The sequence below is a fragment of the Acanthopagrus latus genome, chromosome 1, assembly GCF_904848185.1.
Source record: "Acanthopagrus latus isolate v.2019 chromosome 1, fAcaLat1.1, whole genome shotgun sequence".
NCBI classification, from domain to species: Eukaryota; Metazoa; Chordata; class Actinopteri; order Spariformes; family Sparidae; genus Acanthopagrus; species Acanthopagrus latus.
In genome coordinates this window covers 19291111-19315295 of record NC_051039.1, presented here as the reverse complement: position 1 = coordinate 19315295, position 24185 = coordinate 19291111, and the positions used below count along the sequence as shown (strand labels likewise).

Below are 24185 nucleotides of genomic sequence, written 5' to 3'. Positions count from 1 at the left end.
TGCATGCATTCATGTGTGTATGTTGCAATTTGTCATCTAAAACCCAAAACAGCTAAATTCTGAGGGCTTTGTCAGATAAATTCTTGTCAAATGGGCCAGCCTGGCTGTTAAAACTGAGAAAAACACAGTAGTGTTCTCTCACTCACGGTCACGAATTAACTGCAGTGCCAGACGGAGCATTCTAGATGTTGAAAGAAACACAAGAGGAAAAGTAGCTGTTTGTATGTAGAAATGGTCTACAACCAACTCCAAAACCAGAATATCAACATAAATCCTTTTGGGTTTATGTCCAAATAATCTGAGATAATGTTTCATGCACTTTGAGTGAAGATTGGCGTGAGAGTGCAGGAGAACAAATTTTCCAACAGCCTGGCCAGCACCTTGCTACTCCTGTCACTGAAGTGAGTTGTTATTATGAAAGAAAAATGCCACAATGTTTTCTGGGCATGTCACGGTGTAACTGCTGAAAACAGATAAGATCATGGAAGGAAAACAACGAGAGGCAAGTGAAGAGAGTATCTGATTGTGATACCGACCGGAGGACGCTGAATGCAAGAGGACAAGCCATAAGGGTTTTCAAACTTCAAATTAAAAGAGCAGTACATATTCAGAGGCTATATCCATACTAGATAAACCCTTTGGCAGAGTTTTGAGAGGGGAGGTGACGATTAAGAAACGGAAACCTGTAAGCAGTTGCATGGTAAGAAGGCACTCTAACTTCTATAAAAATAGGCAACAATCAATCTATCAAACCACCTGAAAGGTTCAGGGGAGCTGTCTGGGAAAAATAGTAAGGACCCTGAAGATTAACGTGCCATATTTGTAAAAATAATATTCAAATAAATACAGAGATGTACAGATTGTACCTCTAATGGAAGCGGTTGCATTAAGTACAGAATACACACAATGCTTATACAATGCATCATCTCTTTTTCTGGGTTGCCTTCAAAGCTGTGTATCATTAGGAGTTACTGTAATGGAAAACACGATGCAATAACACTCCACTGTTCACACTTTCCTCATGCTGATCACACTGGAGGTTAATTTCAACAGGAAACTGCATGTCAGATGAGATCATAAAGTTGTAAAATGACCTAAGAGGATACTCAAGTTAAGGTGACATGAAGACTACTGTTGCTTCAAGCTAAATATTAAGTTGGATATGTTGTTATTTAAATTGACATTCCCCTGAAAAAACATTAGTAAAACTACAATTGTTAGTGTAAAATTACATTTACAGTGTAAGTATAACAGCACTACTGAAGATGCAGATAGGGCCTTTGAAATACTACTAAATAAAACTACTGTAAAGTATGCAAATTTCATTGTAAACAATTTAATTCAAAGACTTAAGTATTAAACTCTTATTAATGGTATAACATAAAAATGAACAATGACGTTGTGACTGTTTTCTTATGGTAATTACCTAAAAAAGAACAGCAATGTTGAAACTGATCTGTAAATTCCCATGATTCAGTTCATCTGAAAACACATGGCTGTGTGACTCGCACCTTAGGTCTGCCCCTAAATGAGTGTGACTAGAATAACAACACCACACAACTGAACATTTATTGTACTTTAAAAAAAAAATCAGTAAATCATTACTTATAAAGGTGTGACGATTAATGAATGAATGTTCATTTTGTCCACACCGCCCACTTCTATGATGGCCTACAGTGCTCTGTACATAATTTCAATATTAATCATACGTTGATGTAGCTTTATACAAGTTTAGACACGTCAGTGACAGTTAAAACTGTCAGAAGGCTATTTCTCCTGAGAAAAAGACTACTACATACTGAACCATTCACTCCTGAAATTTCTGTACACTACACCACTGTTATGAAACAACCAATCAGTCATCACCTCTACAATAAATGGTAGCAAGAGATAAACTGTGCTGAGTAACACTGACATACATTTACTGTCTACAAATTAACTGAAAAGTCCATTAATCTAATGATTTTCCTAAAACAGGTGTTGCCATTTTTATGTGAAGGACATCTCCAGATATTTCTGCCTCAGATCACAGAAACATCCAACGAGGTTTTATCCTATCAGACCCTTCTGAAAACTGCTATTAGACAAACACTGGTGGAGGATTATGTAGACTAAGTCTTTGGGAGGTGGAGAGGAAGTAAACTCTCATAGAGATGATAACAGTCATGTGTAGATTTTGCATAGCAGTAACTTTTAGAGGTGCATTGTGCATCTTTTTTCACTGGCCTAAATAACAAACAGGCAGTGCTCTTGTTACAAGGATTAGCAGAAGACAAAACATAAATCAATAAAATATCGATTATTTTAGTTGTTTTATAAAATCTGAAAAAAAAAATGGACAACGCGGTTTCACACTGTTTATATATCCTTTTTTAGCTTCAAACGGTGTTCTCAGAAAAGCTTGTTCATTCAGTTATGGGACAAAAATCAATGTATTATTACCTAATTAATATTGAAATTCTGAGTTTGTTTTCCTTCTCCAAAAAACGTGTCCCTTGAAGTTGACAAATAATCCATTAATAGGCTAGTGATTGTTGCAACTCCAGTGGTACTTTTAAGCCATATGTTTACATGTGTGAACATCAGATCAAAACAGGCTGTGTTTTGAGTTAGTGAAGTCCCACAGTTTTGAGAATATAAAACAATATCCCCAGAATAGTCACTAAAAAGCTACCAAGTGCACCTTCAAGCAGCAGTTTGTGACTAGCTGGGCTGTCCTTAATTTAGTCAACATTGTGTAAATCTAAACAAAAAGAAAGTAAAGAGTTTGATTGTATCTACACCAAAACGGAAACGTTTCTGCTCTTTCCAGTAAACAACCTGTACAGTAAGTAGTTACTGAGCTGTGCGTGTGTGTGTGCGTGTGTGTGAACACTCCCTCCTACAGTCTTTAAACAAACAAATGGGAGGGGTGTAACATGAGCAACAAATGAATTTCTCGGCACATGGCGACCATAATTAACTTCAGGGGGTAACAGAGGGAAATCTGAGATGAATAATGGTATTTGTCCCGGCGGGGAGAGCAACAAAGGGCTTGCCGCGGCATGCTTTCAGGCTGGGCTGACGTTACATGAGGACGAGCGGTGGTAGCTAGCCTCCCAACTGTCATTAACGGTGTTTCTTGTCCTTTGTAAAAAAAAAAAAAACAATAAACAAAAAACATAGCACTTTGCTCGGATCATACAAAACACTGTAACCCCTTATGTCAAAGTACTCATACACGGTGATTTTATTTGAAGATGTTTTCATTTTGAAAACTCGATATTAGCCGTTGACCCGGCCACTTTTTAAGTCAGCGGCTACTTTTACCAACACAAACACATGAACTAGGTCTTAAAAAGTATTGTTCAACTCACCTCCAAGAAGAAACAGTGAGGTTAATGTTCATTAGCAGAGGGAAAATGTCCGAAATGCTACGATACTGTAAGCTACTGTCCGCTCGTGTGTCACTACAAACGTTACTTCCCTCTTTCTCTCTTCCAACATCCTTGACTGCGGCTCCAGAGGAGCTAGGGGGCGGAGTTACGACTTATCTTATCCACAGAGGAGGCGAGCTGGGACGGGTCCAACCCCTCCGACGCCCGGCGGCGTGCGGAGACCACAATCCTGACACAGTGCAGTTCAATAATCAAATGTAATAGTTAGTGATCAACTCCCTCACAGACACGCAAGCATGCCGTGCTGTAAGTTTCTGTGCAGTTCATGCAATTGGTCAGTGCGTTAGAGGGAAAATTAGGCTTACTAGAACGATTGTATTGATTAATGAGTTTTCCAATGTTACCAACCCATTGTCTACATAATTGTAATATATAATTGTCTTCATTACTGTACAACTTTATAGAAATTCTAAAGATATTTCCGTGTATGGACAGCCGGTCTCCGTTTGTCTCAAATGTATGGAAGCAAAGGAAAGCAAAAATCATTCACTTTTTTTTTTTTTTTTTTTTTTTTTTTTTTTAGCAAATACTATATTATGAGATTCAACCACTTTAATTGATTTTTTAACCTAATTTTAGTTTTTGGCTTAATAAAATGACCAAAATTTGATGGACCTGAACATACCTCTTTTTTTAATGATCTTTTTTATGAATAAAATGAAGAGAAATAATGTCAAATGGAAACTGTCAGCACACACTAAATCCAATGTTAGCAGTTGAAATTGTTCAGATAAGGGCTGGTAATATAAAGACTATATGATATTTATTTTTATAATATAATTGTGAAAATTGCAATATTGTGACACCCCTAGTATAAATGTAATCGTTATGTCTAAAGTTTGGTACCTTTTTCTTGTTATTGTTAAGCTGCTTTTGAGTACTTAATTAAAATGGTATCCTAGCAATTTAGTAGTACACAGATTTTTAAAAAAAGGGGAAAAATGGTCAATGAGATATCTTGCAGCAGAGCCCAAGATATCTTGACCTAGGATGGATCAAGCCAAAATAAATGCTGGATCCTGCAATTCCCCTAATTCATCTTTAATTAGAATTTAAAAAGGTCCACTAGTTTGTTAAACGGGGTTAGTCTCAAACTCGGTCCAGGAGGACTTTTCTCATAACATCATCATTAGTTTTCACAGCCTTAAAAGTACTAAACATTCTAGTAATCAGATCTTTGATCATGTGGGCAGTAAGATCAGTGACATTTTAATGTTTGCTATATTGTAGCAATGTCATTTTTAAATAATCATGCATTTCCAGTTGGTGTATTCTTTGACTCTTCCACAGTGTGATGCGAGGTTAAAAGGTGATGCAAGTATTCATGTGGTTTTACAGTACAGCATGTTAATGCTATGTTAAGCTCCTCAGATACATTTAGTATGTTAATAATACTGAACCTGAAGCAGTGTTTTCCAATGTTGACTTCTCTAGTGACCTGGAAAATTAGTTCAAGCTGGTTAACCCAGAATCAACACAATACATCTGCATTATTATTATTATTATTATTATTACTTTATTAATATAATTACAGGTCAAATTATTTACCAACCATTCAGTTCAGATTGTTTGAAAAAAAGCAGTATTATTTAATAAAACAAGCAGAAAAAATATGACAAATATGCATTATGCATATATATTAAACACCTCCAAACATGCCTGTCCTGCCTAAACTGATTAGAAATCAAATGAATACAGAAAGTAAAATATCATGAGAGACAATTCTTTATTTGTTAGAAAAAACATCTTCCCTAGGCACATGATTATCACACAGATATTTTCAGATCAGTGAGGCTTTTGATTAAAGCTCTCTTTTTTATTGTAGTGTTATTAGAGTCACAAAAGCTCTTAATTCAAGTAGTTCTGGTCAATCTAGAATAGATTTTTATAACCCTCTAATAACAGAAACTTAACAGAATTATCTAGGGAAAAATAATGAGTTTGCAAAAAAATACAATCATACCCAAATTAGAAACAATTATACCAGCACGATTTGAACATGACAAATTAACAACAGATCTGTTTAAAGTTTGTTGTTTGAAATGTATTTCATTAAAAAGAAAAAAGAAAAGAAAAAAGAATCCATCCAGAAGTTGCCTGGGGTCTCGACCCTTCTTTATAATACATCAACCCCACACAGCAGGGAGGGAGAATATTTCTTCACATATACAGTGCATATGTGGCCTTTTTACATGCTTGACATCACTTTTTGTCCAACAAACACATTAAAAAGCATGTGGACAATGTGAAACCATTCATTTTCTTAGAAATTAAGGAATATATAACAAGTCACCCCTAAGTGGTTAATTTCATCTCAGGTAAGTCTCTTTGTGGGGCTCTCTGCTCTCAGCTGAGTGTCTATAAGTGGAGTAGAATCATGTAATAACATATATGTCACTGAAATGTGACAGTTAGGGATGAACCAGTAGAAAATCATCTGATCTGTACCGACACTCTGAAAGGGCGGGAAATAAACAGGAAATCGGTGGTTCTTGAACAGGAAATTGGTTGGACTTGCTGGAAAGGGTTGATCAGAGATCACTAGATATCTGTTTGAAAAGTACTTACAGAACAGCCTCAGAATTGAGCCTCTGATCAATGTTTTCAGTCACAAGAATATGAGAGCTATTTACAGAATATTTTGTTATAAACTTGAATTAATAAACTTCAGCTACCCAATGAGGATTTTGCTGTCATCAAAAGGTACAGATAGACACATTTCTGTTCTTTATGTTATCTGTACTGGTTACTGGATTCAACAGAGTAGTCGCTCAACCTTTGATGATAATATGAGATTTGAAAGGACAGAGATTAAAAGGGAGATTGTCATACCTCTGTGGAATAAACTTGGTTGCATTACAGATAATTGTTACATGAATTCAACGGTTCTGGAAACTACCAACATTAACCTTTTCTAGCCTTAAGAAGGAGACTATTTGATGCTAAAATCATTAAGGCTGTAAAGAAAAGTTTGATGGGGACTTTTAAGGCAAAGTAATCTTCTACAGCTCTGAAGCACAGGTTTTGTCTATTGACATTTTCAAAACTGTATTTCATAAAGAAATATTTTTTTATATCTTCACAGGTGTTTCTGTTGGACCTCTGTTCTTATTTGCTGGGCTTCTTGTCTAACGAAATTTAAGGGTATGGAATAATGAGCGAGAGAAGTTGCTCCAACCTTACACAATTCATTCTAGATGCTGACATCAATTGATAAAGGTGAATGCATGAATGCCTCATTAATAATTATTATGACCGTTTCTTGTCAAAGAACGTGCTGTAGTCAGGGGAAACAACCAAAACTGATTATACAATGCATCTGCTCCAAATATAAAACACTCCGGCATTACATAACGTTCATTATAACATTCTGTTCTTTTGGCATTACCATCTTGACCGTCTCGCACACAGGAGTCATCAGGCACGCAGTGGAACGTGGAGAAAAGATGTGGGGAAACCAAACACTAAGAATCTTTACAATGGATTTTTTCTGCAGATAACACAGCAATCTAAAACTGAAAGTACTTCATTCTTAAAAGCTATTTTTGGGCTAAAATTAATGTGATTTCATAGGTGAGTTTCCATCCTTGTTTCCATTAACCCTCTTTATCAACCATAACTTCATTACCCAAACATTCAGTCAACATCGCTCCAGCAGTATACAGAGACCGATTACAGTGTTCAACTTGACCACATGAAGCAAAGTGGGAGGCTAACTTCCTTCAACACTAGTTGATCATGAGTGAAGATCATCATAAGGTTGATAAAATATTGTTAGTGTTGTGTCTATGTGCACAGACTTGAAAAGTCACGGCCAGGAATCAAGGTGAAAGGGTCAGCTCACAGTTTGGACCTCAGAGGCTTCAGGTACTTGTGGAAAGATTCATGAACCTGTGGAAGAAAGATGTAAAAGAGCATTGGTAAAGCTGAAAAGACCACAGGAAAAAAAAGCATAACACACAAACACAGCCTCCTTGACCACATCAGTGGAAGTGCATGATTTGTTTCTACATACTGTAGTTGGTCCTCTGATATCCAAATGATTGTGGTAAGCCAAAGTCCAAATAATGCAAACTCAAACAGTTGCTGTGTAGGTCAATTCATGGTCCAGTCAGTGTCCCAGTGGAATTACCGACAGATAATAGTGTTGTAATGTTACACAGGGTTACGAGTGGAAGCCCGAAAAATGTTTAAGAAAACACTGGTTATCAGTTAATGGTGCTTAATTTCATTATTCTATGTGTAAAATGTTCTATTCACAAACCGAAACTTTGCTAAATCACTGCCGAGGATCTGACTGAGGATTTTCTTCTAGAACTGATTCTCTACTTAAAACACAAAAAGCAATAAGCACAAATAAACATTATGGAGCTTTTTTCACCTTGAAGCTTTATGTCCAACATAGAAAGTCCAAAACTTTTATTGTTAGCCAGTTTTCATGTTATACTATATACATCCAATTATTAATTAAGTATCCATTTACCATAATTCATTATTTATTAACCCTAAACAATAAATTAATCACTCTAACACTTCTGCTATATTAAACTGCTTCTCTCTTACAGATTAAGAAGTTAAGAAGATCTGAAAATAGAAATGCATTGAGATTTAGACCGGAAATAGTTCACTGGTATGGTCACATGTTGTCATTTATTATTTTCGATTGGTTGTCAAGCTTCAGAAAGAGTTGATCTAATCTTATATGACTCTGTCTATCTTAGTCATGCACCTAGCAAGACTACCAGGGACATGTTGGTGTTTACACTGCTAGCACAGGAGCTTTGGACTGCTGACAGAAAGAGGTTTTCAGCCTGGGGCTAGCTGGTTAGCATGCTAACTCCACCATATATCTCTTTAACACAGTACATAGACGTCTTTAACATAACATCAAAACTGTCATTTCTTCACACACTGTTGATGATTTCTGTTAATGTCAGAATGTTTTAAACTAAAATTCTTAAATACTAAACCTCTGAGCAGGCACACTCAGCTCAGCCTGCAACCTTTTCTTTCTTTTTTTTCAATTCCAGCTATGTATTGATTTTAAAGGGTTTTTTTTATGCTGGTTTATCAAATTATGAGCGTCATCGGGAGCTTATACCTGCCTGTGAACTAACCAAAGCTATAAGAAACCAAATCATTCAGTTTGATCATTTCTGATTCCGTTTTGCTCAAAATGTCTTTATCTTCTTCTTTTTTAATCTGCTTTAACATTTAGATCTAAGCACTAAGCATTAACTCCCTATATTGTTGCTGTCAACGTGGGTATGTTGTGGCCTATAAGCAGCGGCCATGAGGATTAAGAGTATTAAATCACTTTGACTGACCTCTGTGGCATTTAGGGGTGAGCGGCGAGCCCACTCAAACATGTTCTCATACACGTTCCCATCATATCGTCCAAGGACGGAATTCAGCTTCTTGTTGTGAATGTCAAAGGAATCTACCAGTGCAACAGCATTGGGTCTCAGCTGAGACAGCAGCTCCTTGATACGAATAGAAATCTGCAGCACCTGGGGAACACTCAGCAGTCCAGCCTGAAATACAGCAGATATAGATGTGGATGAAAACACGTTGCTGGATCAAACAGTGTGGAGACAGGGTTTTGCCACTGATTGGGTGAGGTTAATGATTGAGATGATTGAGGGATCTTTCTGTTGAATATTGAGATCTTTTTTGTTTCCAGCAAGTCTTATTCAAGGAGATGTTTCATTCTGAAATCCTGCACGGTGAGTATTCATAGTTTTTGCCTCATCTAGATTGCCAAAATGACAAAAAATGTAAATATACTAGAAATACACATCAATAAAACATACAGAATTCCCCTTTAAAGCCTAACTGATAATACTAAATCTAATGTGCTTTATTTTACACCAAAAAGGCAACAGCCACCCAGACATACACATCTAACAAACAAAGAGCCCCTTGATCATGCTCGGAGACAAAGAGGCGATTGTCGCCGTTTTTCATATGGTAGCAGACAATGATTCTGACTTACAAAGAGTACAGCGAATGCAAATAACTGTAGCCTCTTGCACAATATGCTTGCAACACTTGCAACAAGATTAACTAATGACTATATATGCATGTATTATATATTGTGTTTTTTCTGACCTGTAGGAAATCTCCAGAATTCACTGTGATGCCGTGCAGGGCATAGAGCAGAGCCAGGCTTGAAACCACTGAGTGTACTGCTGTGTCTCCGATCTCCCCCAGCTTGTCAGTAAAGAGCTTCACTACAACATAGTGGCAGTGGGCCTGGAAGCAAAACAACAGAAGGGCAAATGAATGAAAGAATAACAAGTAAGTCAGAAGGGGACCGAATAAGATTGAAGAAGGAGATGCACAGTACAGCCCATCTGTGTGTATTTGCTAATGGCGATTATGTAATTATGTAATTCAGAGGAACAAACGTTGTCACTTTCCACAATGCATGATGGGACAGGATCTCGATCACATTGTAACAGCATTCATATGATTATAAACATTAGGCCGATACATGTGTAGATTAACAGGTAAAGAGGAAACATCTTGAACAAAAACACACAGATTCCAGCGTCATGATGTGTCACGTCACACCTCTTTAATTTCTGTAGCTGCTCAGTTCAGTGTGAACAAAAAAAAAGTGGCGTGAAGGCGAGCCTACGTTGCGGCGATAATGCGGAGCCTGTGTGCACTTCTGACGCACTTCTCATTAGTTAATAGGGCGCTGGTTAATGTGAAAAAACATTTCTATGTCAGTGCCAATTACAGAAAACAACTAGATTACAGATGCATAACAGAAAATCAGGAATATTTAGTTCATGAAATTAAGTAAACATGAATGAATAAATAAATAAACAAATCAGTGATTGAATGAATGAATGATGACATTTCCAAATTCTTTTTAGCAAAAGTACAATGGAACATCACCTGAAGTTGAAATTTCTACTTGTAAACTCAAATTCATCTGCACCTACTTAGGAAGAAGTTCTCTGAGGTGACAACAATGGCAACACAAATGGGGAGGCAAGATGTATTTGCATATGTATGTATGTATGTATGCAGTGTCGTTTCCCCTCCTCCATTTCATTTTCAATGTACGGAGGCTACACTAGTGAGGGTTAAATTGTGTGTACTGTTGCCCAAGAGATTTCACTTTTTAATGGTCGGCTACCAGTTTTGTTAACTTTTGGCATTGTGCACCTGGACCGCCTTGAGGTTAAAATTTTAAATAAGGAAATTCCGATGCACAGATAGACAAACAACTAAACTTACATCTGAGGCTTTGACCAGGTCAATAGCACTGTTGTTCCAGGCGTCCGCCTGATTCTTCCTGTGCTGCAACTCCTGCTGGATGCTCTTAGCGGCCATCCCAACTAGACTACACACACGTGCACACGCACACACACACACACACACACACACACACACACACACATTTAAAAACAGCAAAACACTTGTTATTTTTAAGCTTTAACAGGATGCCAACACACATTTATATTTGATTTGGGGTTTTGAATACAACAGAGGCCGTCTTTGATGGAATAAGTTCCACAATATGTCCAATTAAAAATGTAGAAAATACAATTAAATAAAATAAGTGTGTAAGACTACATTAACAGAAGGATGATGACAAGATTACAGTGTGTTAGGTTACTAAAGCACAACTCTCACACGCAACAATCCGCATCCGAAAATGCCTATGAGTGTAAACAGGTTATCGTAAATAGGATATTGTATCTACTGCGATCATCTCTTACATGGCAGCTCGTAGTTTGTAGATCTCCACCAGGCTGGCCAGGTCATTAATGTCAACCACTGTTGGCCTAGCACTGACAGGCTGGGGCTGCACCCTCCTGTGGTCTGCTTCATTCAGGTACGACACAATGCCACTCAGCTGCTGGCCTGCTTTAGCCTGCTGGTAGCTCTTCACCAGGTATCTGCACAGGCAAAAGTTGCGGAAGCACACAGGAGAGGTTCATGTTCAGGTATGAGCTCATCAAGTAGTTGTGCATGTCACAAACTTCTTGCAAATCTGTTTTATAAGCAATACCCCTTTAAAAGACAAACACCAGGTTCTGAAATCTGATATCTGACCTTTACAGTGCCAGTGATTAGAGGTAAGATCTTAAGCCCAAGCCCGAGTCCGAGCCCGACCCGACCCGAATTTCGGGCCGGGTCAGGCCTAAAATGTCAATCATTACGTTCGGGTCGGGTCGGGCCGGGCTTCTCTCTCGCTGACTTTTTTTTTTTAATAAATATATGTTTATAAAAATGTATACTAAAACGATGTGTAACGCTAACATCACAGTGCGCTGAGGCGTTTCGAGGCCGTGAGTAGTTTTGGCCACGAGAGACCGTGGTCCGCAAAAAAACAGAAGTCGCCTCATCACAACACGTACTGTACTAAACTCTTGCAATGACAATTCAAAGAACTCCTTCCTGTCTCTGTCTATTATCCACCCGTCATTGTTCTTCTTTGTCTCTCTGCCTCTCTCTCTTAAAGTGCCGCGCTAGATTCTTAAGGACGTACTGCTGCTGTGGTTTATGGCCCAATTTTCAACCCGTCAAAATGACGGACGGCCTTAAATTTTTCCCGTCAACTCTTAAAAAAATCCGTCAATGATGGAAAATTGTCGGTTAATGTAACCTCTGCAGACACAGAAATATAAAAGACGTAAATGTTTATACAGTCTTGTTTAACTTAGATTTCGTTACAAAAGACAGGCTTTAATTTGTTATCATAAATCACCCCTCCTCCTCCCGAGTCCTCACAAATAAAATATGAAATTTCGGGTTTGCTTCGGGCTCGGGCCTGCAAATCAAGTTAATTGGTCGGGCTCGGGCTGGGTCGGGCTGGATTTTTTAGGCCCGATCTTACCTCTACCAGTGATACAAAATACCAACACAGCTGTCACTGAGGGATATGAATATGTGATATGTGTGTTTGGTTTTGCTGTGGTAGGAGTGCGGGTGTGGTTCCTGTAATTGAAGCACGGTAGGGCTGATGAGTGGGTGCATGGCTGAATGTGTTAGGTCTCTGTCACTTGCATGTGTGACAAAAGGGGGGGTTTCAAGTACTAAATCTTGTGAATAGCAAGTTCCTGTAAGTTCAAGTGTTGCAATTTAAAGCAAAACCAAAGTGTCCTTTCGAGGTGTCACAATGTGGTCATATCTCTGTGTGACAAGTTACCGTGCAGTCTGCAGCATCATGACTGTGTTCTCTCCCTCGTAGGTGCATGTAGGGGTGAAGTTGACGTACAAGTCCGGCAGGCCGCTGCTGCGAGAGTAACCATGGCCCCCGCATGACATGCGGCAAACTTCAATGGCAGCGTTGGCTGTCCACGTGGTGAAGGCCTTCAGTCCTGCAGACAGGGCATGGAGCTGTACAATAGAGGGCAAAGAAGGTGTGAAAACGGCCTCACAAAAGCCTAAAAACTGGGCGGAACGAAATATAAAACAAACAATATGACCAAGGGCTTTGAAAATATAGAATGGTATACACAATAGTCCACATTATTCTTTACAAATTAATTCACTATAATTAGCCACGACTGGTTTCTTTGGCATTTTCACTCTATATTGAAGCCACGTTCTGTGCCTTCTTGTGTTCCCCATGGTGGCTTATTTTGGTAAAAAGACCATTTGTGGCAGCAGATTGGCTGGATGCGGATTGTTGCTTGTGAAAGTTGTGCTTTAATCACCTTACACACTGTAATCTTGTTATCATCCCTCTGTTAATGTAGTCTTAAATTAGCTACCTCCCTAGCAATTAATCAATCAATTAGTCAATCAAAACCCAACTGTTCATCTTGACGATCCCCAGCACCCCGCAAGCGCTTTATGGACTTAAAAGCAGATTATTTTCTATTAGAAATTGTCATTATAGCTGTAATTAGATCACTGTAAACTAAGCAACTGATTTGTACGTATGACAAACAAATAAACAATGTTATAAATGCTGATAACATAAAGGTTCTCTAAGAGTACACTGGTCTTGAGCTTTGTTAGAAAAGAGTACACTGACCTGATTAGAAAAACTGTCTGTAATGGCCAGGAGGTATGGATTTAGTACATAGTATGCTGGTTAATATATATCATGATTGTTATTCACTACTTCATTAGCAGTTATGTACGGCAACAAAATGGTGCTCGTAAGTAAAGTTAGTAAAAAGAGTATAATCAGCCACACAGACAGAGGGCTCAAGGCCAGTATGATCAGTATATAGCAGAATAACTGTAGTGCTAAATTTGAAGAATTAATGTCCTATGAACAGTCAGTACCTCGGGCAGTTCACTGAAGTCCCCCTGGTTGATGTCTCCACTGATGCGACTGTATGTGTTCTTCATGTACTGGCCGACAAAAATGAAGGCGTAGGCTGTAGCCAGCAGAGGGAAGAGCTTGTACTGCTGCGTCTGGAAGTCAAGGATCTGGGGCTCTGGCTCTCTGTGAAACAGAAACACACAGGTTTGAGTTTTTATTTTCTCCCTAAAGGTTGTACTTCCCTTTGATGCTCGGGGACACAGCAAGTGATCCTATGACACTGACCAAAGACCCAAACATGGAATTATACGTATCATACTTTTCTGACACATTGGCCTTCTTCTTATCACATAGTACACAATCTGCTCCATATATTTATTGTATAAACCATCCATGTTCATATGGAACAAACACAATGAAAATCAAACATTTTTTGTTTCCTTGCTCAAGAACTCTAGGTGGGAGTCTACCACTGAGTTAATGTAATAATCAATTCACAATTTGTTATTTGAGACTTTTCCTCATAAATGTCACTGATAAGATTTTTCCCAGGAGCACACAACTTCCAAAAATTCTAATGAAGTAAAATCTCATTTTGAACCCTGTCACTTGGTTGTCATGCATGAAATTAAGTATGCATTTCTTTTTACTTGCAGCCTCTCTGAGTTATGCAATGTATGTAGAGCTGTTTGCTGAAGTGCTTTTAGGAATTCACTTTGTAGTTACTAACCCTGGACGGATTTCAGACTGGTGACGAACAGCACTGTAGCGGATGGCGATGGTGCAGGCCTTGGAGAGGGCCCGGGCTGACTCTCCTACAATCATGGAGCGGATGAAGACCATGGTGCCGTAGGTCAGCTTGGTACTTGGTGGCTTCATGTAAGTTCCATCTGGCTCCACCTAGTGGAGAAACAGAATCAGTTGATTTTGCTTCAGTACATCAACTCAAAATGCAACATCTACTCTGTTAATTTTGGTACAATTATAATCCAACAGCCAGAGAATAAATCACCCCTTCATGATGGTTTAACAGCTTTTGAATTGTAATGTGTTTTAAAGAAATACGTTTATGCATAATTCAACAGTCAACAGACTGCATTACTCACAGTTTATTCCTCCAAGCTCAATCATGATATTTTTGGACAAATGAACAATCAGCTTTTCTCCATAAAAGAGATATATACTCAAATATCTATAGTTATCTGCTTCCCTACAAAGTGAACAAAGACATTATGTCCCGTGAAGATAAGATTTATTTATGAAAAACTCTGCATGACAGTGACCCTAACTATATTGCTCCCCACTGTCATTGTAGTTGTGGTGTTGACTCCACCATACACTGCAATTAGAAAGATTTTTAAAACAATATATTCATGGTTATCTTTCTTGGTGTGGACAGCAAGTCAGATGTGCAGTACATGTGTTAATTATTCTGCTTTAGTTTTTAGCTTTGGAATTCTATCATTCCCATTTGTTTCGTTTGCTTGACACATAACTTGTGAATCAAATGCAACAATCCTTCCATAGTTTAAGTAAACAGAGTAGTACAGGTATTTGCTATGAAAGCATCAGGAAAAACAGCAAGTGTTACACCCTCTGGTGGCAAACACACAGGAAGTGGTGGAAACCACTAACAGCTCTTTAGTGTACATGTTGGTGCAATTACACAGTCAACAAGAGAGACTGTCAAATCAGATTACATCCAGTCACCTTGGCATATTTCATCAGCATGTTCTCCCGTGGGATTCGAACATTCTCCATTTTCAGGTAGCCATTGTCAATTTCATCAAAACCGAACTTGGGGCCGATATCTCCAACAACAATACCTAAGAAAGACAAGAGTAAAAAGGAACAGAAAGCCGACGATTCAGAACAATGACACAGGTACAAAATGGGATGCAACGACAGGAAAGGAGGTAACTGAGGGCTAACTTTTTCAAAAACACACTATCTAGAGAGATATTACAGATGGTTGTTACCTGGCAGGGGTACATGTGTGTTCATGTCCCGGATGGGGACAATGAAAGCATGCAAACCGTGGCAATTTCCCTGTGTGTAGAGCTGGGCTAGAACTATAGCGTGGTTTGAGGTCTTTCCAACTAGAAAGAGAGAGAAAGAGAGCGAGACGGTTAAAAAAAATTTGTTCCAGACGTTAATGAGATTTTCTCAGCCTGAAGAGGGAACTGCAGCGATGTGACGGCGTGAATATACATACGTCCTCCAGGCCACCATTTGATGGAGCTGACTGTGGGACTGTTCAACACAAACTCCTGTGTGGCTGGGTCATATGTGGCTGTGGTCTCCAGCCCTCTGAGGTGGGTGCCTAGAGAGACAATCGCCAAACACACATGCAGGGAACACACACATACAGAGTACAAAGCTGAAGAATAAAATAAATAAATGAATGATTTTACTAAGCACAAAACTAAAAACAGACAATAAGATTAAGCAATTAAAAACATGTTTGGCCCCTGACAGTATGAACTTGCAAAAACATTTGCATCTCAACTCTTTTAAATAAAATAAAAATAAAATGGATGAAGCCAACATAAAGGAGGAAAGCAGTGCACTTTGTAGGTGTTTGACAGATCTAAAAACATGTGTAACAGTCATATTTTAAAGATCATTCCATTAATGCTGCATCTACAGCATGCCATCTGCTTTTAGTCTGAACTGTCAATTCAAACTGATTGTGTGTTGCTAGACTGAGCTGCATTTTAAAACACAATGAGCATCAGTAAGAGAGGGTTAGAGAGGAAGGTCTGCCTCAGAGGAATATTGGATATGGGATGGAAGTCAGGGAGAAGAACACGAGGACAGGAGGTTAACATAACAGAGGTTTGAAATTCTGATTTTGTGTTAAATCTGTCAAGTGGCCTTGCTAACGACATGACTAAGAATCATCTTTTAAGGTGCACTATGTAGTTTGGGGAAAAACACTTTTATCAGAAGACAAAGCTCCTCTATGATTGATGTTTGTTTTAATGCCTCAACAAACTAAATAAACAATTTCTTAATTTTCTTGACTGAACTTAAAGGACAACACAATTTCAAACTCTTTTGCTTTGTAATAATATTTTAAATATTTAAATTCTGAGATCAGTTTCTCCTCCAAAAAGTTCATAGTGCCCCTTCAAAGTGACGTGAAAAGACAGTAAGAATTAATCAAATGCTCCTATAATACTAAAAGATCAATCATGCAAACTAAAACATTATCTCAAAAGCATCTAATATAATGGGTGAAAGTGAAAAAACACGTTTGGCCCCTTGACAATTTGCAACTTGCATCAAAACTTTTTTTTCTCCCCCCCCAAAAAATGAGAGTTGTTCCGCTTCTGTAAGTGCTATAATTGTTAATATATATGTTACATATGTGGGAGAGAGTAAAAGACCAATAGTCACCAAAATGAACTTTGAACACTTTTCAGCAAAAAATAAAAGTCAATCATTTATTTAGAGTTGATGAACTTTCTCAGTCATCCAAGTCATGGTAATTCTGCGTGCTACATCATTGGCAACTGGACTGGACAATATCTTGAAGACGTTTCAACTCTCATCCAAGAGGCTTCTTCAGCTCTTTTCAACTAACTGGGAGGGATTTGCAGGCTTCAAACCCTGTGTGTCCTTACAGAGTCATCAAGGTCACATGAGTTCACATTAAGTCAAATAAGGTCAACTCAGAGGGCTAGGTGACCTAGCCCTAACATCCAGTTGCCTACAATATAGCACTTAGAGTCTCATCCCAAAGGTAAAAGGAGGGTTAAAGTATTACCTATGTAAACACCATCATTACTAAACGAGTTTGGGATCTGTTGGCACTGGAAATGATTAAGTGACAAGTCCTAACAGGCCTGATATTTTGGGCTGTTCAGTTTACCGTGGCCCATCTCAGTCTGAGCGTAGGTGCCGATGATCTCTAGGTTCCAGGAGGGCATGAAGAAACGGTCCATTTGCTCTTGGTTGGCCTGGTTGAGCAGCGTGGGCAGGAACATTCCCAGATGGAGATCCAAGGGCTCTGGTTTGCCGAGGTGCACAGTACTAGGCCACGCAACATAAGGGCAAAATGGAAAAGAAAAGCAGGCGGTGACGCAGAAAAGGCAAGGAGGAAGACGGAAAGTTTAAACCCATGTAAGTGTAGATGGAAGAGGAGAGAATGACAAATGAAGTTTATTTAAAATCCAAAAGGAGGAATTATTATGTGTCAAAATTGACATGGTTAATTTCAAGTAGAAGTGAGGGAAGGAAGAAGACAGTTGTTGTGCAAGGAAGCAGTAATGACAGAGATGACAAAGACAAAGAGATTGTGAGCATATCATGCATACTGGAGCTGCTAATTTAATCATACAGTCATCGTTTGGCTTGAAACGCCCCCTTTTCACATTACATGCATCTGTCTTTGGCAGCCGTAGCAAAGAAAGTTTTCCTGCTAAAAAGTACGCTGTCTTCTTCTGTGCCTGTTCTCAGTTTGGTCTCTGCTCTTCACCACTCCTGACCATTAACTCATCAAATCAAAGCAAAAAAGGTTCTGTATCAAACAAACATCGGATTTATTTGCATCTTATATTTCTTCACACCAAGTGGTCAAATATCAACCTTGCCATCTTCACTACCTGGATATTAAACTTGCCTAGCAACATGAAGTTTGAAAGACATTCACTGAACTATAAGTCTTGGCAGATATGTTCAACTTTTTAAAAAAGTTTTTAGGTAGGGTTTGACAATAAATCGAAAAATTATCAAAAACCCAATCTCACTAAGTGCCAATATCCAAATCCCAGAAGCAATATTCTTTGATAAAAAAAGGTGTAATGTTCTCCAGGTGTGGGGTGAAATATATATATATTTTTTTTTTTCAAATCAACCTGCCCAATCTTTAATCCAATTCACAAATGTGCCAAATCAATGTTCTTCTTGGTTGTAAATTGGAGGTCTGGGGGCAAAACACACCATTTAGTGACGTTATCATGTGCTGTAGGATATTACAAAAATATCCTATCCTATAAAAAAATAGAGCCATCAGTTCTGAACTTTCAGTGTGGCTTTGCACAGATGAAATACAAATTCATTATAACGTCCTCTTGGCTTTGTTACAGCAAAGCAACAAACAAAAGCTGCCTTGGCCTACATTCCCTCTCACCACAGATTTGTTAGCCTTTTAGATTACAAAGAGACATTCAGAAGCTAGAACTCCTAGCCTAGTTGTGGCTTTCAGAATATGTATTTCTACTGCACCTAATATAACTTCACTTGGCTTTAAATGCAAGATAAAGAACAAGAACAAAAAACTCTCTCTGGTCACTCAAGATGTCGATAGCTGAACCAAAGACAGACTAGACAATCAAAAACTTTAATGATTAATTTGAATTAATTGGAAAAAGAGTTGCAACAAGTGGAATGCAATCAAAGTTAAGATGCGCACGAGCCTGATCACCAGTGCATTATCATTACATAAAGGGGGATAAGAGAGTTGTGAGTAGGAAAGCAGCGAAACTACCGGATGTTGGTGGGAGTATGTTTTGAAACAAATGAGACAAAACGTACTAATCTTATTAAAGGATACTACTAATTCTGACGGGTTAAGGGACCACTAGTGATGTGATGTTAATTGTGCAGCTACATGTGCGTGCATTTTGCTACTCACTGATTACCATCTCTTGTTAGAACAAAATGTCACACATAAGCACAACTGTTAGGACACACATGCAACTACTTTAGAATTTTCTACCTGATTTGGATCTGTCAAACACATACAAAAGTTCACCAGAGTTCACCTCCTGGTAGCAGTTTTCCAAACCTGCTGAAAGTGGCATCTTTTCCTGCTCCAAATGTAATTCTGGCTTAACACTGAAAAATGGCAATTTGTGCTTTTGAGCACAGTGAAGTAGTGTCTGAGGGCCTTGAATAACAAGTAAATAAGTTACGGGCTAAATTCAAGACTGACCATGACCAATCTCAGTTTGGGCATATGTGCCCACGACCCGGAAGGACTCGGCCAGAGGTAACCATTTCCTGCACTGCTCAGGTTCGCACTGGTTGTACAGGGTTGGGAGAAACATGACAAAGTGTAGTCCCACGGGTTCAGGTCGGGGTCCAATAGCCATACTAGGTGAAGGGAAAGCAGTGCTGTTACTCAGACTGTGATGCATTTGGTGACTCAATATGCTATGGATTTTTGTGGCAGAGGGTGAAGTTCATCCCACTTATTCGCTTCAGTGTTCTTGTCTGGACCTGGCACTCTGCTGTCCGAGAAGTTATTCCGTGTTTTGTCAAGTTCAGTGGTTAAACAAGTAACTTAACAAGATCAAATAACAAGTCCCAGGTTGAAGTACCAAATTCAGCTTCGTTCTGGAATCTGTAGGATGGGTGGTACATATGAGAGTCAAAAGCAATTTGATCAATCATTAACCTGTCAAGAGGGCAGGTTAATTACACAAGTGCAGGACCAAAACCCCAAAAGTTGACCAAGATTTCAGATAATCTGAATCCAAGTGTGTTAGTTTTGTCAGTCACTATAAATACATCATTGCTCAAAAGATGACAGTTTTAGTTGGAAATTGATAATGTTTTTAATAGATTATCTACATAGGTGTACAGAGAGGACATTTTGTAGCAGCCAAGACTCCTGTTGTCCAATGGCACATTGTGTTAACAAATTTTGTGATGTTAAAAGGCTAATCAATCAATAAATCACTCAACCCAATCCATATATGAAAAAACATATGCAAACTGCTTTGCTGATTAAAGAAGCAAAAACATTGTTCTTCTTTAGGCTAGTTGATTAGTTGAGAAGCATGACTGTCCCTCCTCCCCGGCCCCCCGCTGGCCTGCACTGATATTGCTTAGGCCGCAGTCAGGCCTGAGCAGGATTACCTCTTGTACTTGTGACATCACATCTTACACAAAGAACATGACAAACTATACTGACTTTTTTGTGGCTTATTTAATGACCTTTTAGTCTTAGACGGCATTCTCACATTACTGGATTTCTTGATCATGCAAGGAATCGTAAAATGCATGACTATCCTTCATGTCTACGTTGCCTACCATTGCCTCTGCTTGCACATGAGCAACCATATAGGCTTGGACTTTGGGGGTCAAACCTGCTAGGGCACGGTATTGATTGTGTGAGTGTAAATGTGCCCTCACACAAAAAATTGCTTCAGTTTATTCTTGTTCAAAGAAATTGGGTCTACGCAAGAAACTTCAATGAAACAAAAGGTCTATTACAACGGAAGGAGAAGTTGGAGGAAAATAATATATCTGAAAATGCCCAGTAAGAGGAAAAGCTTTAGACTGGCAAAAAAAATAGACATTGGAGAGGAGGACTGGAAAAATGTGCTGTGGACAGACAAATATAAGTTTGAGGTGTTTGGATCACACCAAGCTTTTGGGTGACACAGAACAAAAAAAAGATGGTGGAATGGTGCTTGATGGAAGATGAGGAATGTAATGGTCTGGCAGTGCTTGGGTGCTGGTAAAGAGGTAGACTTTTTCAGGGTTTAAGGAATTTCGCAGCACCACATGTGACGAATCACACAGCTGTTCGATATTCATTATTGTGAAAAATATCACGTATGACAGTAAATATAGTGATAATGATCTAACATCGGCTGATCAACCGCTGCACTGCATTACAGATGCTAGTCTTCACCAGCTGCACTGTATCACAAAGATGAACTTTTTTTGAACTATTTAACCTTCGTCTGATGTTTTCAACAAAAACTAGCATTTATTGAATGGGTGATCTCTCACATTGTATCACATTGCACAACTTGTGAAAACCACGAGCTTGCACACCCTCTGACACAGTGGTAATCTTGAATGAACTTTACTCCATATGACTTTGATCCACGTATACTCATACGGATAGTTGTTCAAGCTACAGTTTATATTACATATTACCTCCAAAGACAAATTTAAATGATTTTTTATATTCTTATTTTGAACAATCAATTTTCTAAGTCCTATTATTTTGTTGTTTCATACAATCACAGTTAAACATAAAATGGTACACCATGTGTGGCCCATTTGCAGGGATTAAAAACATAATACTGATAATAAAGCACCACACATTTCATTTAACAGTCCATTATTATTGCTGTGCTTGTATCATGGTGCCAAAACTACATCATGACACCATTTCGTATTTTTACTGTAATGATGCAAAAGTGAACAAAAAATCCAGGTATTTTTTGAATACTGCCATAAAGTACAGTCAGAGCATGGGGGCATTACAGTCATGACTTTGGCTAAACAAACTGTAAATGTCATTATTGGAACTGTACATGTACATTTATTATATCAGAGCGACAAGCAAGCATGCATCATTGTTGATGGCTACCATTAGATATATAACTTTCTTACTCTTCTGATATTTCTGAGTCTGCATTGTTACACTCCCTGTGGGCTGAATCACCACCTACATGTGTATTAACCACTCTTAACAACGGATCTGACTGTGTGTGTGCTGCTCTACCTCAGCCTTGCAATCACATACACCTATCTGGGTCTATGAAGTGGAAACAAGTTGACTGTTGGCCTCACACATCAACTCCTTTACCACATACCTCTTATAGCAGTAGATCTCCTCTGGGTCTGCAATGCCGTACTCTCTGAGCTTCAGGATCATTTGGGCACTTTTTCTAACAGCCTGGTCATAGCGCTCACTGCGGGACAGGAAGTTTGGGTCCTCCTCCATAAAGTCTGGGTCGTTGAGAACCATTGACTCTACAGTGGATAATGGAAATTGCATCAGAAAGGCATCTTTTAGTCTATACAACTGCAAATAACGTCAAGACCTGCATATTTTTATGTTCATCTGGACATTTGCCAATCTACTGATATCTGTGTACCATCTGTGAAAATGTGCAGAGGTTTGTGTGTATCAACATTTGAAAATGTGATACAAGTAAGAAGATTCATGTAATCTATTTTCTTAACAAATATAGCTGCATGTTCATGGAGATATTCAAAGCAAAAAACACTGCACCATGCACAGTGCCACTAGGAACTTAGTTCGGTGGAACTTAGTTCGGTGGAACTTCTGTGTTGTTCTGGAAGACGGTCATTAGTCACGGCCCATTTGTAAACAAAGTTGAGCTACATTTGCTCTCTGTTAGTGGAGGGGAGAGAGGCACTGAGATGAGGCACTGAGGTGCACATCCTTTTGACTGTCCTTCACAACAAAATTCAGATGCCAGCGGTATTAAATCATTTAAAGTCATCCACAGGCTTATGTAGGGAACCAGCTTTCACAGTGTGCTTATTTAATGTTGTCTTCTAAAATCATAGAAAAACAAGTTTAGGTCATGAGTTTTATCTGTTTACCTGTTTTTGAAATCAGTCTCTGCTCCTATCCATCCTTGCTCAGGTCTATTTCGGTAAACTGTTCCTGTACATCACGTGTCCTGTCTTCACTTGCTTGCATTTGCTTGTTATTGGATAAATAAACCTCTTAGAAATATATTTTTACTCTTAACTGTACCTTGTTGGCTCCCATCATGTTTTGTAATCTTACTGTTGTATTATTTACTTTTTTATCTGATGTTTCTTTTTTTCTGTGAAGCACTTTGGACGTTATATAAATAAAGTTTAATAACGTTATTATTAGCATTACTATCGTTTATGAAATATCTTAGGGTTTTGGACTATTGGTCAGACAAAATGACATAAGCTGATCGTAACCAAGACAGCAGTCATTGGGTTTATTGCTTTTGAATTCCGCCCACACATCACGGAACATAAAGCATGTTGTTCTCTATTTACGTGTGTTTTGCATACAGAATATAGAGATGAAGTAGCACGAGCTCTCTAAGTTGAAATTCACGTTCACACGTCATTGAAAGGCACCCGTAATATAAACATGACATAACTGGACTATAAAATTTGACGACAACAAGTGCTATAAGGTTGCTTGCTCAAATACACGTTAGCCGACTTCCCCTTTGGCACATGTAAAAATCACTCCAACATACATATCTTTATGACTAGCACATTACAGACATCATGTGGGATGGGAAACTTAAAAAAGGAAAAAAGTTTGATTCACATCAGGACGTTACCTTGCGGCCGCGTAGAGAAGGGCTGCTAGCAACAGCACAGTAAACAGCCGAGGAAACCACTGTTGTGTTAGCTCCTTTTTATACCTAGCTAATCTCATTTCACAGCAATTCTAACTACTACGAAAACAAGTTTTAACAAACACGATAACTCAATCGGGCAAAGAAGACATTTCAAACTCACCAATTTCTCGTCTTCTTGTAGTGAATTCTGGGCCCCCATCCAAAATGTTGGTCAGTTTCTCGACGTCAAAAGTGGCGTTTTGCCGCTCTTTTAGAATATCAGCATTCATGGCTCTGTATCTGACTTAAATCGATATGTATCGTGAATAAGTTTAATGGGACTCTTGTTCTATAACCTCTTGCAGCAACCTCAGCCTGACGGTGTCTCTCTCACGGCCTCTTCCTGAAGCTGGTTACGCAGCCTCAGAGAGGTCGAGAGGGCGG

General features: G+C 38.7%; 2 protein-coding genes across 3 annotated transcripts in view; both read right to left on the bottom strand.

The window, feature by feature from the left end:
* The window catches only part of LOC119026487 (inactive rhomboid protein 2-like), a 33239-nt gene extending 29634 nt beyond the window's left edge, over positions 1 to 3605 (bottom strand). The window contains exon 1 of the mRNA XM_037110931.1: positions 3357 to 3605. The gene's annotated coding sequence lies outside the window, so the exon portion shown is untranslated. The remainder of the gene's footprint in view (positions 1 to 3356) is intronic.
* A 1539-nt stretch (positions 3606 to 5144) lies between these two features.
* acox1 (acyl-CoA oxidase 1, palmitoyl) lies at positions 5145 to 24171 on the bottom strand. Of its 2 annotated transcripts, none has more exons than XM_037111050.1 (14): positions 23923 to 24171; positions 22248 to 22407; positions 19622 to 19782; positions 15896 to 16003; positions 15660 to 15779; positions 15391 to 15506; positions 14411 to 14580; positions 13701 to 13863; positions 12610 to 12800; positions 11177 to 11356; positions 10692 to 10797; positions 9549 to 9692; positions 8765 to 8971; positions 5145 to 7328 (listed from the first exon to the last, which is right to left on the bottom strand). In XM_037111050.1, the coding sequence occupies exons 1-14, from the start codon at positions 24029 to 24031 to the stop codon at positions 7278 to 7280; spliced, it is 1986 nt and encodes a 661-aa protein (XP_036966945.1). In that variant the 5' UTR covers positions 24032 to 24171; the 3' UTR covers positions 5145 to 7277. The 2 variants fall into 2 exon arrangements, with proteins under 2 accessions (XP_036966945.1, XP_036966942.1); XM_037111047.1 differs by lacking the exon at positions 19622 to 19782 and adding an exon at positions 17558 to 17718 and having other exon boundaries at positions 23923 to 24170.
* Positions 24172 to 24185: the final 14 nt, after the last annotated feature.